Source organism: Trichosurus vulpecula, chromosome 2 (assembly GCF_011100635.1).
Source record: "Trichosurus vulpecula isolate mTriVul1 chromosome 2, mTriVul1.pri, whole genome shotgun sequence".
NCBI lineage: Eukaryota > Metazoa > Chordata > Mammalia > Diprotodontia > Phalangeridae > Trichosurus > Trichosurus vulpecula.
The window spans coordinates 327,184,124-327,198,310 of NC_050574.1; the positions used below are offsets into that span (position 1 = coordinate 327,184,124).

Below are 14,187 nucleotides of genomic sequence, written 5' to 3' on the forward strand. Positions count from 1 at the left end.
GAGAGAGACAGAGGCAGAGACAGAGAGAGACAGAGAGAGAGGGACACAGAGAGAGAGACAGACAGAGAAAGAGAGACAGAGGCAGAGAGAGAGAGGGAGAGACAGAGAGAGAGAGACAGAGGGAGAGAGAGAGGGAGAAAGGGAGAAACTAAGACAGAGAGAAAGATTGAGCACAAAGACTAATATTTAGAGGAACAAAAGAGAATTCAAAATTAGTACATTTAGAACATGGTATCACAGAAGCTAAAAGATCATGGAATTTTTCCTGTGGAAAAGTGAAGCCATGGCAGATAGAAGAGAAATGGGCTAATGGGAGAGTATATGCCTTCAGTATACTGGAGCTCATGCACACTGGCTGGAAAGCTGATTGTTAAATTTTTATTGTAAGGATTTATACCTTTGAAGGTACCAAAAGCTACAGATCAAGGGCTTAAATTATTGTTTTCTTGATCGTCTAGACGTGAAGTGATACCTCTGATTTAGACACTAATTACATGCAAATTTGTTGTGAAATAATATGTAAATTGGCATCCTTTGACTCATCAGCTTGGTGCCTTTTATAACTAGAGTGAGGCATTAGAATACTGTCATAATAAATGTTAAGTGAATCATAGGTTAGAATTGCTGTTTGTTTAAGGTGAGCATCCTGGGTGGCCAGGAGAAATGATGTTTGGGGGCAGAAAAGCCTTAGAAAAGTGCCATCCTACTGGCCTGGGTGGGCAGCTCTCTGGAGAAGGTCAGCAGCCCAGGGAGTTGGTCAACCTTTAAAGATTTTCTCTTTGCTCATCAGATATCCAATGCTACAGTGGATGAGATGAGGAAGATAGAAGAAACCAAGCCCAAAGGCTCCATGGCAGATTTCATTAAAAGTAAAAATCTCGTGCTCTTCAGTTTCATTTTCTAATGCTTTCAGTGGAATTGCATGGGGGTAGTGAAATGTGGGATGGCAAGAGGCGGGGCTCCTTCCTTAGGGGATGGGGGGTGGGAACCTGAAAATGTATTGGTATAAGTTGTGATGGAATAAGGGCAGGTGGTCTGAAAACCCCCCTTGCTATGGTACCCCAGCTTCCCAAGCCAACAGAGTCCACGAAGCTCAGGTAAAGGATTCTTTTCTGGAAGCTGTTTTGATTCTGTGGGAAAAATTCTTCAATGGGGAACCAGGAGACCTAGATTCAAGCCCAAACCTGCAGAGAAATTCAAATCCAGCTGGCCTGTCAAAATGAGCTCAATTCATCTACCTCATACTGTTTATTCTGCTGTTACAAAGAGAAGCACCATCCACTCACTGGCTAAGAAGGACAGACGGCTCCAGTTCCACGGGATGTGTCTCTATGTCAGTTATCGATATTACTTTTCTGGAGCCTGACTTCTTTCAAATCCAGCATAATTTTGAACATGCTAGCAGATGGAATTTTTCTAGTTCTTTCCATTTTGGCTGAGTTAGTGAACTACTCGGTGCCTTAGTTTTCCTCTCTTGAAAATAAAACAGTCTGCCATTTTTAAAGAGGTAATGGCGTGCTCCTTATGGAGGATAAAATACTGTCTGTAGGATTTGGTTTTTGGTAGAGGGAGGCAGGATGGGTCCTGAGAATTTTGTGATGCAGGGAACTCTTGGTAAGAGAATTCCCTTCATCCAAGCTGATCTCTGCTTTGTAGCTTTTATTCTTAAAAAGTACCTTGGGGACAGAGAGTTAAATAATATATCCAGGGTCACACAACCAGAATATGTGAAAGGCAAGACTTGTACCCAGGTTCTCCTGACTTTGAGGCCAGCATGCCATCTAACAGACTGCACTGCCTCTCTCTTCATAGTCCTATTTTTAAAAAATCAGAGATGACAATAATAACACAATAAAAGCCCAGGAATGCTTCATTTGAGCGATTAGGACCTGCCATAAATAATGTTTGTTCTCAGGGTTTCCCCGCATTTTCGTGAGACTTCTGATGAACCCCCTGTTTGTCTTGGTGGTCATGACACAGTGCAGCTTCTCCTCAGTCATTGCTGGCCTCTCCACCTTCCTCAACAAGTTCCTGGAAAAACAGTACGGGACCACTGCAGCCTATGCCAACTTTCTCATCGGTGAGTTCTGAAAAGTATGGCGCCAAGAACTGGGAAATGGTCCTTGAGTCTAAGGGAGGAGCTCCACAGCAAGGGACTGACAACACATTGAAAATGTGAGGTGCCACATTAAAGAAAAAAGAAATGAGGGTGAGGAATTTATGAGAGGAAAGACCCATAAGTGCCTTTTTCCTGGTTAGCAATCAGGAAAGGCCTGGGCCAGATAGACTCTGGGACCCCAACCCTTTCTAGCCAAAAATCTTCAGTCTAAGAAGTTTCCTTTTCCTGCCCGGGAGGAGATTATAAGGAGGCTTCCTCCCCACCCCATGGCCCTCAGAGAGTCTGGGCATACATTGGAATTCAGATGGCCTTCAAGAGGGGTGTGACCATTGGAACAGTCACAGGGGGAGACGGAGTATAATTTAGAACACTGTTCCCTTTTTATGTCACTTTGACATTTCTTTTGTGATTTTAAAAAATTTCTAACTTAATCAACATTAAATGCGGCAAGTACTTCCATATACAAAGCAAAACAGAAAAATAGGACCCTGCATGAAACCACACATCTGATTTATAATTAGCTTGCTCTTCCTTTTAGGCACATAATCCATTCAGCATGTTACCTCCAAAACTGTCCTGCTTGTCTGTTTCCTATTGACCTTCATTCTGTTCTCTATTATGCATTTTTAAAATGCCTCAGTGACCATCTTCTCTTACATTTTTTCCTGTTTTAGTAACCTTATTGCTAGCTCCCCATTCCATGCCCAACTCCACCCCCACCCCCATTTGAAAGAAAGAAAAAAAAACCTCAGGTATCAGATAAGCATAGTAAATAAGCAAAACAAATTCCTATATTAGGCATGTCTGAAAATGTCTATGTCATTCTGCACCTTGAGTTCATTAACTCTCTGTCAGGAGGTGAGGAGCTAGTGCATAGAATCATTAGTCCTTTGGAACTGTGGCTGGTCAGTGAATTGATCAGAGTTCTTAAGTCTTCCAATGGTTTTTTTCCTTCTTTACATGTTGTTATTGTATAAATTGCTCTCTAGGTTCCACTCACTTTACTCTGCATCAATTCAGACCAGTCTTCAAGGGGTGTCTGAAACCATCCCTTTCATTATTTCTTACAGCATGATACATTCCATAACGTGTGTCTGCTCTGATTTGTTTAACTATTCCCCAACAGACAGACACCTTTTACTTTTCAGTTCTTTGCCACTGTGAAAAGAATTGTTCTGAACATATTTGTAAATGTAGCTCCTTCTCCTTTTCCTTTGATCTTTATGGGGATATAGAGGCCTGGTGGTGGCATCGCTGGGTCAAAGGGAAGTCCATAGTTCCATATAATTCCAATTTGCTTTCCAGAATAGATAGACCAAATAAGAAGTTCATCTATAATATATTAATATTCCTGTTTTCCTACAGCCCCGCCCCCATTGTCAGTTTTTGCCAGTCTGATGGAGGTGAGCTAGAAACTCAGAGTAGTCTTAGTTTGTAGTTTTCTTACTATTAGTGATTCAATCAATTGATAGACATTCATTAAGCTCCTACTACATGCCAGGCACTGTGCTAAGCCCTGGGGATACAAAGAGAGGCAAAAGACAGTCTTTGCCCTCAAAGGGTTTACAATCTAAAGAGGGAGACAACATGCAAACAAGTATATACAAAGCAAGGTATATACAGGACAAACAGGAAAAAATTAACAGAGGTAAGGTGCTAGAATCAAGAGGGGTTAGGAAAGACTTCCCGTAAAAAAAAATGGGATTTTAGTTGGGACTTAAACAAAGCTAGATAAGTAACGATTTGGAACATTTTCCATATGGTTGTTGATAGCTTGGATTTCTTCCTTTGAAAAACTGCCAGTTCATATCCTTTGACCATTTATTTATCTAATGGAGAATGACATTTACTCTCATATATTTGAATCAGTTTCTTATATATCTTAGATATCGGATCTTTGTCAGAGAAACTTACTGCAAAGATTCTCTCCCCCATTTTACTGTCCCCCTTTTAATTTTAACTGCATTAGTTTTGTTTGTATAAAACCTTTTCAGTTTTATGTAATAGAACTGCTCACTTTCCTTGCCTCCTCAGAGACTCAAAGCTCTCAAAAAATCAGCACGTCTAAAGGCTTAGCCAAACAAATGCATCAGAGTCAAAAGACCAGGTTCTAGGTTTCTCTTGGCTACTTGGTAGCCATTTGGAAAAAAATTGTTTCACCTCTGCATGTCTGTATGTTCACCCATAAGTTGAAGGGGGTAGACTCTTAGATTTTGCTCTGGAAGAAATCTTGGAAGTTATCAAGTTCATTGATTGAATCAAGTTCATTATCAAATTGTTTAGTTTCACAAATGAGAGAACTGATCCCCAGATAAGTTAGATGATTTGCCTAAGGGTTGAAGTAGCAAGAGTCGCAGGACTCAGAGGTCCCCTCCAGCTTAAAAAATATGTGATTCTAATGCAAGTCATTAGCATTATTAAACAGTGGTTATGCCTCTCTCTTTTGCCCTTGGAATTGACTGATCTCTACTTAGTGCTTTGGGAAAATAGCAGAGAGATACAAAAAAAAAAACTGTCCTCAGGGAGCTTCCAGTCCAAGGAATTGACAAAACACATTTTACTGAATACCTGCAAATAACACAAACATTAAAAAATACAGTAAGTAATGATACCTTAACCCTCAAATAGACAATTGAACAGAAACCTGTTAGCTTGGAGGCTTCTGTAATGATTGGAGCAAGAGACCTAATTGTTATTTCTGACTCCTCTTCACCCTCGACTCTATTTTCTGGGGATGAAGACCCCTCTTATGGCAGCTAGGGTCAAATACTGAAGCTGAAGCTTAAATACTCTGGCTACATAATGAGAAGACGGGACTCATGGGAAAAGCCCCTGACGCTGACAAAGATGGAAGGCAAAAGGAAAAGGGGACAGCAGAAGATGAGATGGATAGATAGTGTCATGGAAACAACAAACATGAACTTGGACGGACTTTGAGAGATAGTGAAGGATAGAAGGGCCTGGCATGCAATGAGTCAGAGATAGCTGAGTGTCTAACAGCAACAAAGCACATTGGATGGTGCACAAGAATTGGAGTCAGGAAAACCTGAGTTTGAATCCTGCCTCAGAAACTTACTAGCTATGTGTCTCTGGGGGGGCATGTCATCTAGCCTCTCTGACCCTCAGTTTCTTCATCTTTAAAATAGGTATACTAGATTTATGATTTCATTGATTTGGGAACTAATGGTCTTTTTGATTCTAATTTCAGCTCCCCGACCACTGCCACAGTGCCTCCCCCATATACGTGTAAAAGTCATTACTGTCATTATGATTCTTGTCCCTTCTCATTCACAGGTGCTATTAACCTCCCAGCAGCTGCCTTGGGGATGCTGTTTGGGGGCATCCTTATGAAACGTTTTGTTTTCTCCATTCAAACCATCCCCCGTGTGGCTACGGTCATTCTCACCATCTCCATGACACTCTGCCTTCCCTTGTTCTTCATGGGTTGCCCTACACCAACCATTGAGGAGGTTAACTCAATAAGGTAACGTGGAGTCATAGAAGACAAAGAGCAGGAATCTGAGGTCCATCGGGAGAGTTGGTTCTATGGTCAAAGTAGTTTATTGATCTTTTTCTTCCCTCAGTACAGTGTAATGGGAAGTGGAGTGGAGTGGGAGGCTTAGGTTTCAGTGGATGCATGACCATAGGCAAGTTACTTAACCAGGCTGAGTCTGTTTCTTTATCTGTAAAATGGGGTAACAATGGTTTCCCTAGGTATTTCACAGTATTATTTTGAGGGAAATATTTTGTAAACCTTAAAGTGCTATTAGAATATAAATCATTTTTTTTTACTATTATTATTGGATTTAAAGTTGGAAGGAATCTTAGAGGTCATTGAGTCCAACTCCCTGATTTTACAGATGGGAAAACTGAAATCCAGTGAGGTCAGGGGATTTGCCCAAGATCACACGCAGATGGTAGATTTATTTTCCTTATTCTTTGTCGTTGTTATTTGGTAGTTTTCAGTCATGTCCGACTCTTTGTGACCCCATTTGAGGTTTTCTGGGTAAAGACACTAGAGTGGTTTGCCTTTTCTTTCTCCAGCTCATTTTACAGATGAGGAAACTGAGGCAAACAGGGTTAAGTGACTTGCCCAGGGTCACACAGCTAGTAAGTATCTGAGGCCAGATTTGAATTCAGGAAGATGAGTCTTCCTGATTCCAGTTCCAGCGCTCCATCCACTGTGCCACCTTACTCTTTTCTCTACTTCTTTCTCTACTCTTTCCTTTTTCTTTCTCCTATAGGTCTGCAAGATGAGGAATGATCCATAAGCAGGGTTAAAAACAATCTGGTGGCCATAAAGGACTATTAGCACTCAGTGTTCTGTTTTAAGAACAAAATGACTCAAATTAACAAACGGATTCCTAGGAAGTATTGACAGACAGAAACCAGAGAGTGATCTTTATTTGGTCTCAGGCCAGTGCTGATGAGAATAACTTTGAGTATTTGAGAAGAAATGAGATAAATGGCTTGAGACGGGCCAGAAGACATCAGTCAGACACTCAATAAAAGCAGCGATCAATTCAGCAAACATTTATTGAGAACAGACTTAGTTATGTTCTGGGTTTAGTTAATGTTCCAAGTGATTCTCAGAGTGTGGTCTCTGGGATCCTGGGGGTTCTGTATGAGGCTGAATTTTCCTCAGATACTTCAAGAGACTGGATATAGGGGATATGAGAATCCAGCTCTGTCAGGGTCTACCTGTCCCTCCGGCACAATCATTTGGAAATTATTAAGCCTTAATTAAGCACTTGCCATGTGCCAGACAGGGGCAGCTAGGTAGGGCAGTAGACAGAGTGTTGGGCCTGGAGTCAGGCAGGCCTGAGTTCAAATCCAGCTTCAGACACTTACTAGCTGTGTGACCCTGGGCCAGTCACTTAACCGTGTTTGCCTGTTTTCTTATCTATAAAATGAGCTGAAGAAGAAAATAACAAACCATGCATCTCTACCAAGAGAACACCATACAGAGTCATGAAGAGCATCCTCCTGACTATTCCTTCTCCTTCCTACCTGTTGGCATCTTACCAGTCACAGGATTGCAGATGTAAAGCAGGAAGGGATCTCAGAGGCCATCTAACCCAACCTCCTCATTTTACAAATGAGAAAACTGAGGCCCAGGGAAGTTAAATGACTTGCCCAAGGATGTCGAAGTAGTTTCAGAGGCAGAATTTGAATCCAGACCCTCTGACTCTGGAGCTGTTTATTTTTTCCCACTGTACCTTGCTGCCTTTAGAAGCCTAGTTCAAACGTGACCCCCTTCAGGAAATCTTCCTTAATTTTTCCTTCCCTAAGACTTTCATGATCTTTCCCTTATAAGGACTCATCTTTGTTGTTGTTCAGTCATTTCAGTTGTGTCCGACTCTTTGTGACCCCATTTGGGGTTTTCTTGGCAGAGACACTGGAGTAGTTTGGCACTTCCTCTTCCAGCTCATTTGACAGATGAGGAAACTGAGGCAAAGAGAGTTAAGTGACTTGCCTAGGGTCATACAAGTAGGAAGTATCTGAGGCCGGATTTGAATTCAGGTCTTCCTGACTCTAGTCCTGGTGCTCTATCCGCTGTGCCACCTAGCTGCCCATCAGGACTCATGGAACGGGTTTCTTTTTTCCTCACCTTGTATATTTATGTATTATTTTGCATTTTAATTACATGTATATTGGTCATATCTAATTAGGTATATCACTGTTTTTATCTAACGCTTTTATCTTCTCCAGTGCCATGCTTATTGAGTATCTCCATTTCCATGAAATTGGATGGAAATTCTGATGAAATCTCCATGAAACCTGAATATCAGATTTCCATGGCAACCGTTTGATGCAGCATTGTCAAACTCAGACAGGAGAGAATTACTATGGATCGCATGTTGACTTAGAAAACTCAAATTAACATTATCTATATTTCATTGTATTTTTATTTATCTTATTGAAATTTCCTGATTGCATTTTGGGCAGCAAGGTGACATAATGGTTAGGGTGCCAGGCCTGAAGTCAGGAAGACTCATGTTCCTGAATTCAAATCTGGCCTCAGACACTTACTAACTGTGTGATGTGTGACCCTGGGCAAGTCACTTAATCCTGTTTGCCTCAGTTTCCTCATATGTAAAATGACCTAGAAAAGGAAATGCCAAATGATTCCAGTATCACTGCAAAGAAAACCCCAAATGGGGTCACAAAAGTTGGACGTGACTGAGCAACAACAACAAATTGCATTTTAATCTGACTGGCTCACTGGGGAGTCTTGAGGGGGAGGGGAAGGACTGCACCCAGCCTTCGGATCTTGAGTTTGACAACTCTGATTTGATATACCACACCAAAGATTAGGGTAATAGTTAGAAAGGTATAAGTTCCTCTTAGACTTTCTAGGTTTACCTTCTCATTTAACAGATTAAGAAACTGAGGCTTAGAGAGGTTCAGCGGTTTGCCCAAGCCCACACAGTTAGCAAGTCTCACTCAGAGATGAGCTATGAACCCAGCTCCTGTCATTCCTGCAACTGTGCTCCTTCATACTCCCTCCCTTGTATTACACTGCCTAATTCAACATGTATTTGATTCAGCATGTACTCATCAAGGGCTTGCTATGTGCTCAGAGCCCTTTAGTGCAGCCTTACAGAGACGTCCCTAGAGTTTACTGTCTCACCGTCCCTGAAAAGAAATACAAGGTAGGTCAAATGGACAGAATCAGCATTCTTTGTTATTTGTTCAGAATACCCCATGGTTTCCCGCTGTGAACCAAGCTCTTTCCCAACCAAACTGTTGGGCTCTACTAGAATGCTACAGAGATGACATGGATGCGTCCCAGCATCTGGGTTTCTTTGGGCTCCCTTCACTAAGTTTTTTCACCAAGAGAGTTTAGGATCGAAGCTGTAACTATGGCGAGGAAAGGACAAAGACTGGCTGCTTCGCACTCATGTGTGTGCATGTATCTTAAGAGGTTGGTGGATACAGATTAGGGGGATACTCCCTGGTATGTCCCAGCATTTCATCAATTTCATGGGGGTATCATGAATGGAAAAAAGCTTGGGAAATGTTGGCATGTTCTCCTTACTTCCATGGTACAGCAGGTGAGTGGTGATTAAACAGTCAAGTTATCATACTTCTCTATCCCCATTTACCTCTACCCTCTCCAGAAAACAATGAATTAGCTAATCATGACCCTACAGATTAACACAGGAAATCATAGTTTCTCATGTAAAATATATATAATGTACAAATACTCATGTCCAAGATAAAAATTTAAAAACAAATTGATAGGTGATAGAACATAGATACATAGATGGATAGGAGAGAGAGAGACAGAGAGAGAGAGAGAGAGAGAGAGAGAGAGAGAGAGAGAGAGAGAGAGAGGGAGGGAGAGAGAGAGAGGATAAATAGATGAATGGATAGGAGAGAGACAGAGACAAAGTGATAAGGTAGATGATAGTAAACAGATCAATAGAGCAATAGATATATCAATAGAGGATAGATAGATGGATGGATAGAAGACAGAGAGACAGAGAGAGACAGATAAGGTAGATAATAGTAGGTAGGTAGATAGATAGATAGATAGATAGATAGATAGATAGATAGATAGATAGATAGATAGATAAAACAATTCCTGCCTATGGTTTGGGTTGCATGTGGAAGCTACCATTTTTCCCTTGAAGATTACAGTTATTTGGGACTTTGTCTTCTCTCCCACAGACCCTTGGGTGTCATAGGTTTGCAGACCACAGTTTTCCAACTCTGCAGAGCTATTCAGCTAGGGATAGGGATACCCAATGGGGAAATAAATGTATAGGTCCCAACAAGAATGAGGGAGAGTACAAAGAACAAGTAGCATGTGCATTGTCCATCTATGATTTAGAACTGGGAGGAACCTAAGAGGTCATCAAGTCCAACCCCCTCCTTTTACACATGAGGAACTTGAGGTATGAAGAGATTAACTGACTTGCCCAGGGTTACCTACCTGGTAAATGCCTGATATGGGGATTTGAACCTGCATCTTCCCAATCTTGAATCCAATGTCCTTCCCTACTACACCATGCTGCCTCTCTGCATTGGACAGAACCCAGTACGGCAACCACCCAAGATAAACAGAGACAGGGATATTAGACAGGCTGAGAACTCACAAAGGGCAAGAGATTTTTTTTTTAAGTAGGGGCAATGGAGAGTGAGTTGTTGGGCACTTTGTTTTGCTTTGCTCTGTTTTACGCCTTATTTCCTGTTTTATTGGCAGAACACCAAGTTCTATAAATCGGGCACCACTAGAATGTCGAAAGGAGTGCTCATGTCCTGATTCCATCTTCCACCCTGTCTGTGGGTCCAATGGGATAGAGTACATCTCCCCCTGTCATGCTGGTTGCATGGACTTCAACATCAGCTCTGTGAATTCAAAACAAGTGGTAAGGGACAGCAGGGACTCCAAGAAGAATAATGATAGTGCTTTAGGTTTATGTGAGGCTTTATAGTTGCAAAAACCTTTCATGGATATTCTTTCATTTAATTCTCACAAGTCAGGATGGGACTGGACCAATGATTTTATTAGTAGGGGAAACTTTCTCTCTCTCTCCCTCCCTCCCTCCCTCCCTCTCTCTCTCTCTCTCTCTCTCTCTCTCTCTCTCTCTCTCTCTCTCTCTCTTTGAGGCTATCAGGGTTAAATGACTTGGCAAGAGTCACACAGCTAGTAAGTGTCTGAAGCTGAATTTAAACTCAGGTCCTCCTAATTCCAGGGCCAGTTCTCTATCCACTGCACCACCTAGTTGTCCTGTAGTAGACAGAACTTCTGAAGATCCAGCTCCATCTACCGAGTCAGATTGGCAGGTTCTCTGCAACTTCTCTTCTTAGAGTAGCTCTGGGCCTTGGAAAGGTCAATGATTCAGACAAAGTCACATAGCTAGTATTTGTCAGAAGCAAGACTTGAATCCAGATCTTCCTGAATCTGGGGCTGGTTTTCTATCCGCTAGTACCAGTAGTGCTATGAGACTTGATATGGAAGAAACTGAGGCCCAGAGAAATAAAATGGCTTTCCTAAATTTAAAAAAATAAATGGAGGAATGGAAGTTAAAACCAGTTCTATTGATGTGCAAACCCAATGCTTTTCCCACTAGGATGAGGCAGCTAGATGGATAGAATACAGTGAGAAGAGCACTGGGCCTCGAGTCAGGAAGGCTTGAATTCAACTGTAGCCTAAGACAATTTAATTAATTGTGTGATCCAGGACTTAGTTTTCTCAACTGTAAAATGGGGATAATAATATCACTTACCTCCTAGGGTTGTTATAAGGAGAAAATGAGATCATATTTGTAAAGCTCTTAGCAGAGCTTCCTTTCTTCTTTTCTTCTTTCTCCCTCTCTCTTCAATTACCTCTTCCTCCCTCCATCTCTTCCTTTCCTCCTTCTCTCCCTCCTTCATTCCCTCTCTTCCTTCTTTCATTCCCCCCTCCCTCCTTCATTGTCTTCCTTCCTTCCTTCCTTCCTTTCTTTCTTCCTTCTCTCCCTCCTTTATTCCCTCTTTTTTCCTTCATTTCCCCCTGCCTCCTTCATTCCTTTCCTTCCTTCCTTCCTTCCTTCCTTCCTTCCTTCCTTCCTTCCTTCCTTCCTTCCTCCTTTCCTCCCTTCCTTCTTTCCTCCCTCTCTCCCTTCTTCCCTCCTTTCCTTCCTTCTTTCCTTCCTTCCTCCCTCCTTCCTTCTTTCCTCCCTCTCTCCCTTCCTCCCTCCTTTCCTTGTTTCCTTCCCTCCCCCCTTCCTCCCTTCTTCCCTCCTTTCATTCCTCTCTTCCTTCCTTCTTTTTATGAGAGTGCTGCTTTTCCTTGGAGCTTCTGTCTGCACAACACTGCTACGCTGCCAAGATGTTCCCACATGTCCTCAAACTACCACAAAATAGTGCTCAGCCCCTGGAATTGACAAGAATCCCATCAATGCAATGTCTTACATTGAACTTCTAAGGCTCTGCCTATCACTAATAGAGCCCGGTCTCTATAGCATAAAGAGCTAAGTAAAGAGTTGACGATTGCCAGATACATTTAAATCATCAAGACCTTACTTGAACATTGTCTCCCCATTTCACTGTGAGCTCACTGAGGGCAGAGACTGTTTTTTACTTCTTTGTACCCCCAGTGCTTAGCACAGTGCCTGGCACATAGTAGGCACTTAATACTTGTTGACTTGAAGTGAATCCAAGGCCAAAATTCTTGGTTAGTCCAGCTCTGGGATCATCAGAGAACGACTGATTCATGAAAGGACTGATATGTGCCTTTGCAAGTACGATGATTTCTAAACTAACGATAGACTTTGTTTTTCCTCTTTTGGTGCTTTGTCCGCCTCAAGACCTATTTCAACTGCACCTGTATCCCCGGGGTAACCTCTTCAGCAAAGACAGGGTCCTGCCCAATCCCCTGCGCCCACTTCCTGCTCCCTATGATCTTCCTCATCTCCTTCGTCTCCTTGATTGCCTGCATTTCCCACAATCCTCTCTACATGATGGTCTTGAGGTAAGTGAATGGGAGACTTTTCTTTTCCTTCTTTGTCCTTTCTTTACAGGACTTACACTTCCTCTCTTGTTTCCTCTTTTCCTTGTTTATACAAAGTTCTCTTCCCTCCGAGGGAGAGGTGGGTTGAGCACTGACTCAGGAGCCAAAGTACAAGGTCTGCCTCAAGGTTTTTCACCTGTGTGACCTTGGAGGAAGCACTTACACCAATAATACAACAGCCAACACACAGTGCGTTTATATTTCACAAAGCATTTTACGTACGTCAGCATATTTAATCCTCAAAAGAGCGCCGTGAGGTAAGGGCTGATATTATCCCCATTTTCCTGAAGAGGAAACTGGGAAGTCAAGGGAATTGCCTGGGATAGCTGGAAAGTGTCAGAGGAAGGATTTGAACTCAGGTCTTCGTGACTCCGGGACTCTAAAACCACTATGCCGCCTAGTTTCCTGGGCCTCGTTTTCCTCATCTGTGAAATGAGTGGGGTTGGACCAGATGGACTTTGAGGTATCTTCCAGCTTTGGATCTTTGATCCTATAGCAGATTTCAACCCAGCTTTGACTTCATGAATAAGTCTTAGAAAGCTGCCTAAGACTGAGGGTAATTAACAATTGCCCATTGTCATACACAAATACATTTAAAGTAGGAGAGAAAAAAAATTTAAGAGAAAAAAAATTCTTTTTTAAAAAGTAGAAGAGATAGGATTTGAACCAGGCCTTCCTTTCTAGGTCCAGTCCTCTATCCACTATACCATGTTTCCTCTCATTTGTTTTCTCCTTGACTGTCCCTAAAGCAGAATGTCAGGGTGGCTAGGTAGCTCCATAGTGCACAGAGTGCTGGGCCTGGAGTCCAAAAGACTCATCTTCCTGAGTTCAAATCCAGCCTCAGACATTTACCAGCTGTGTGACTCTGGCAAGTCGCTTACCCCTGTTTGCCTCAGTTTCCTCATCTGTAAAATGAGCTGGAGAGGGAAACGGCGAACCACTCCACTATCTCTTCCAAGAAAACCTCACATGTGGTCGGCAAGAATCAGGCATGACTGAAACAACGCAACAGCAAAGCAGAATCTCATCTGTTCTCCAGCCCCAGGCCTTTTGATTGAGAGATGTGTGGGGTTAAGTATTCAGGAAATAAAATGATTCTCTTAGCAAATAACTTAGATATTAGGATTCAGTACTTAGCGAGGAAAGAAAAATTGGGCAAAGTCTTAAAAAGATGGTGAGTGGGCAGAGGGAAAAAGGACAGACCAAGCCTAGAGAAAGTTAGAGACAGGAGACTGTAACCTTAACCAGAGAGGTAAAGAAAATCCGGAAACAACCCCAGCGTGAGGCCTCGTGAGCCAAACTCATGAGAAGAATGAGAATTAAATCCGTAAGCAAGAAAATGAACAGTCCAGCCAGAGACAAAATTTAACAAAAAAAAAAAAAAAAAAGGGAAAGGAGTCAGGTTTCAGTTGGCATTGAAATGCTTCTAAAATGCTGTTTTCCAGGGGATGACCCTGGTGTGACCTCATCCTAGTTCAAACAATTCAGCTCCTTCCCCTGCTGCCTTTCTTTCTTTTCTCTGTTCCTTAGCAATATTTCCAAAATAACTTTTATTGGGATTTTT

General features: G+C 42.2%; 1 protein-coding gene across 1 annotated transcript in view; it reads left to right on the forward strand.

Moving 5' to 3' along the window:
- SLCO2A1 (solute carrier organic anion transporter family member 2A1) overlaps window positions 1-14,187 on the forward strand; it is a 150,556-nt gene that overhangs the window by 114,669 nt on the left and 21,700 nt on the right. The window contains exons 7-11 of the mRNA XM_036747810.1: window positions 791-869; window positions 1,916-2,080; window positions 5,414-5,603; window positions 10,332-10,497; window positions 12,421-12,584. Of these exons, the coding sequence (XP_036603705.1) occupies window positions 791-869; window positions 1,916-2,080; window positions 5,414-5,603; window positions 10,332-10,497; window positions 12,421-12,584 (764 nt within the window). The remainder of the gene's footprint in view (window positions 1-790; window positions 870-1,915; window positions 2,081-5,413; window positions 5,604-10,331; window positions 10,498-12,420; window positions 12,585-14,187) is intronic.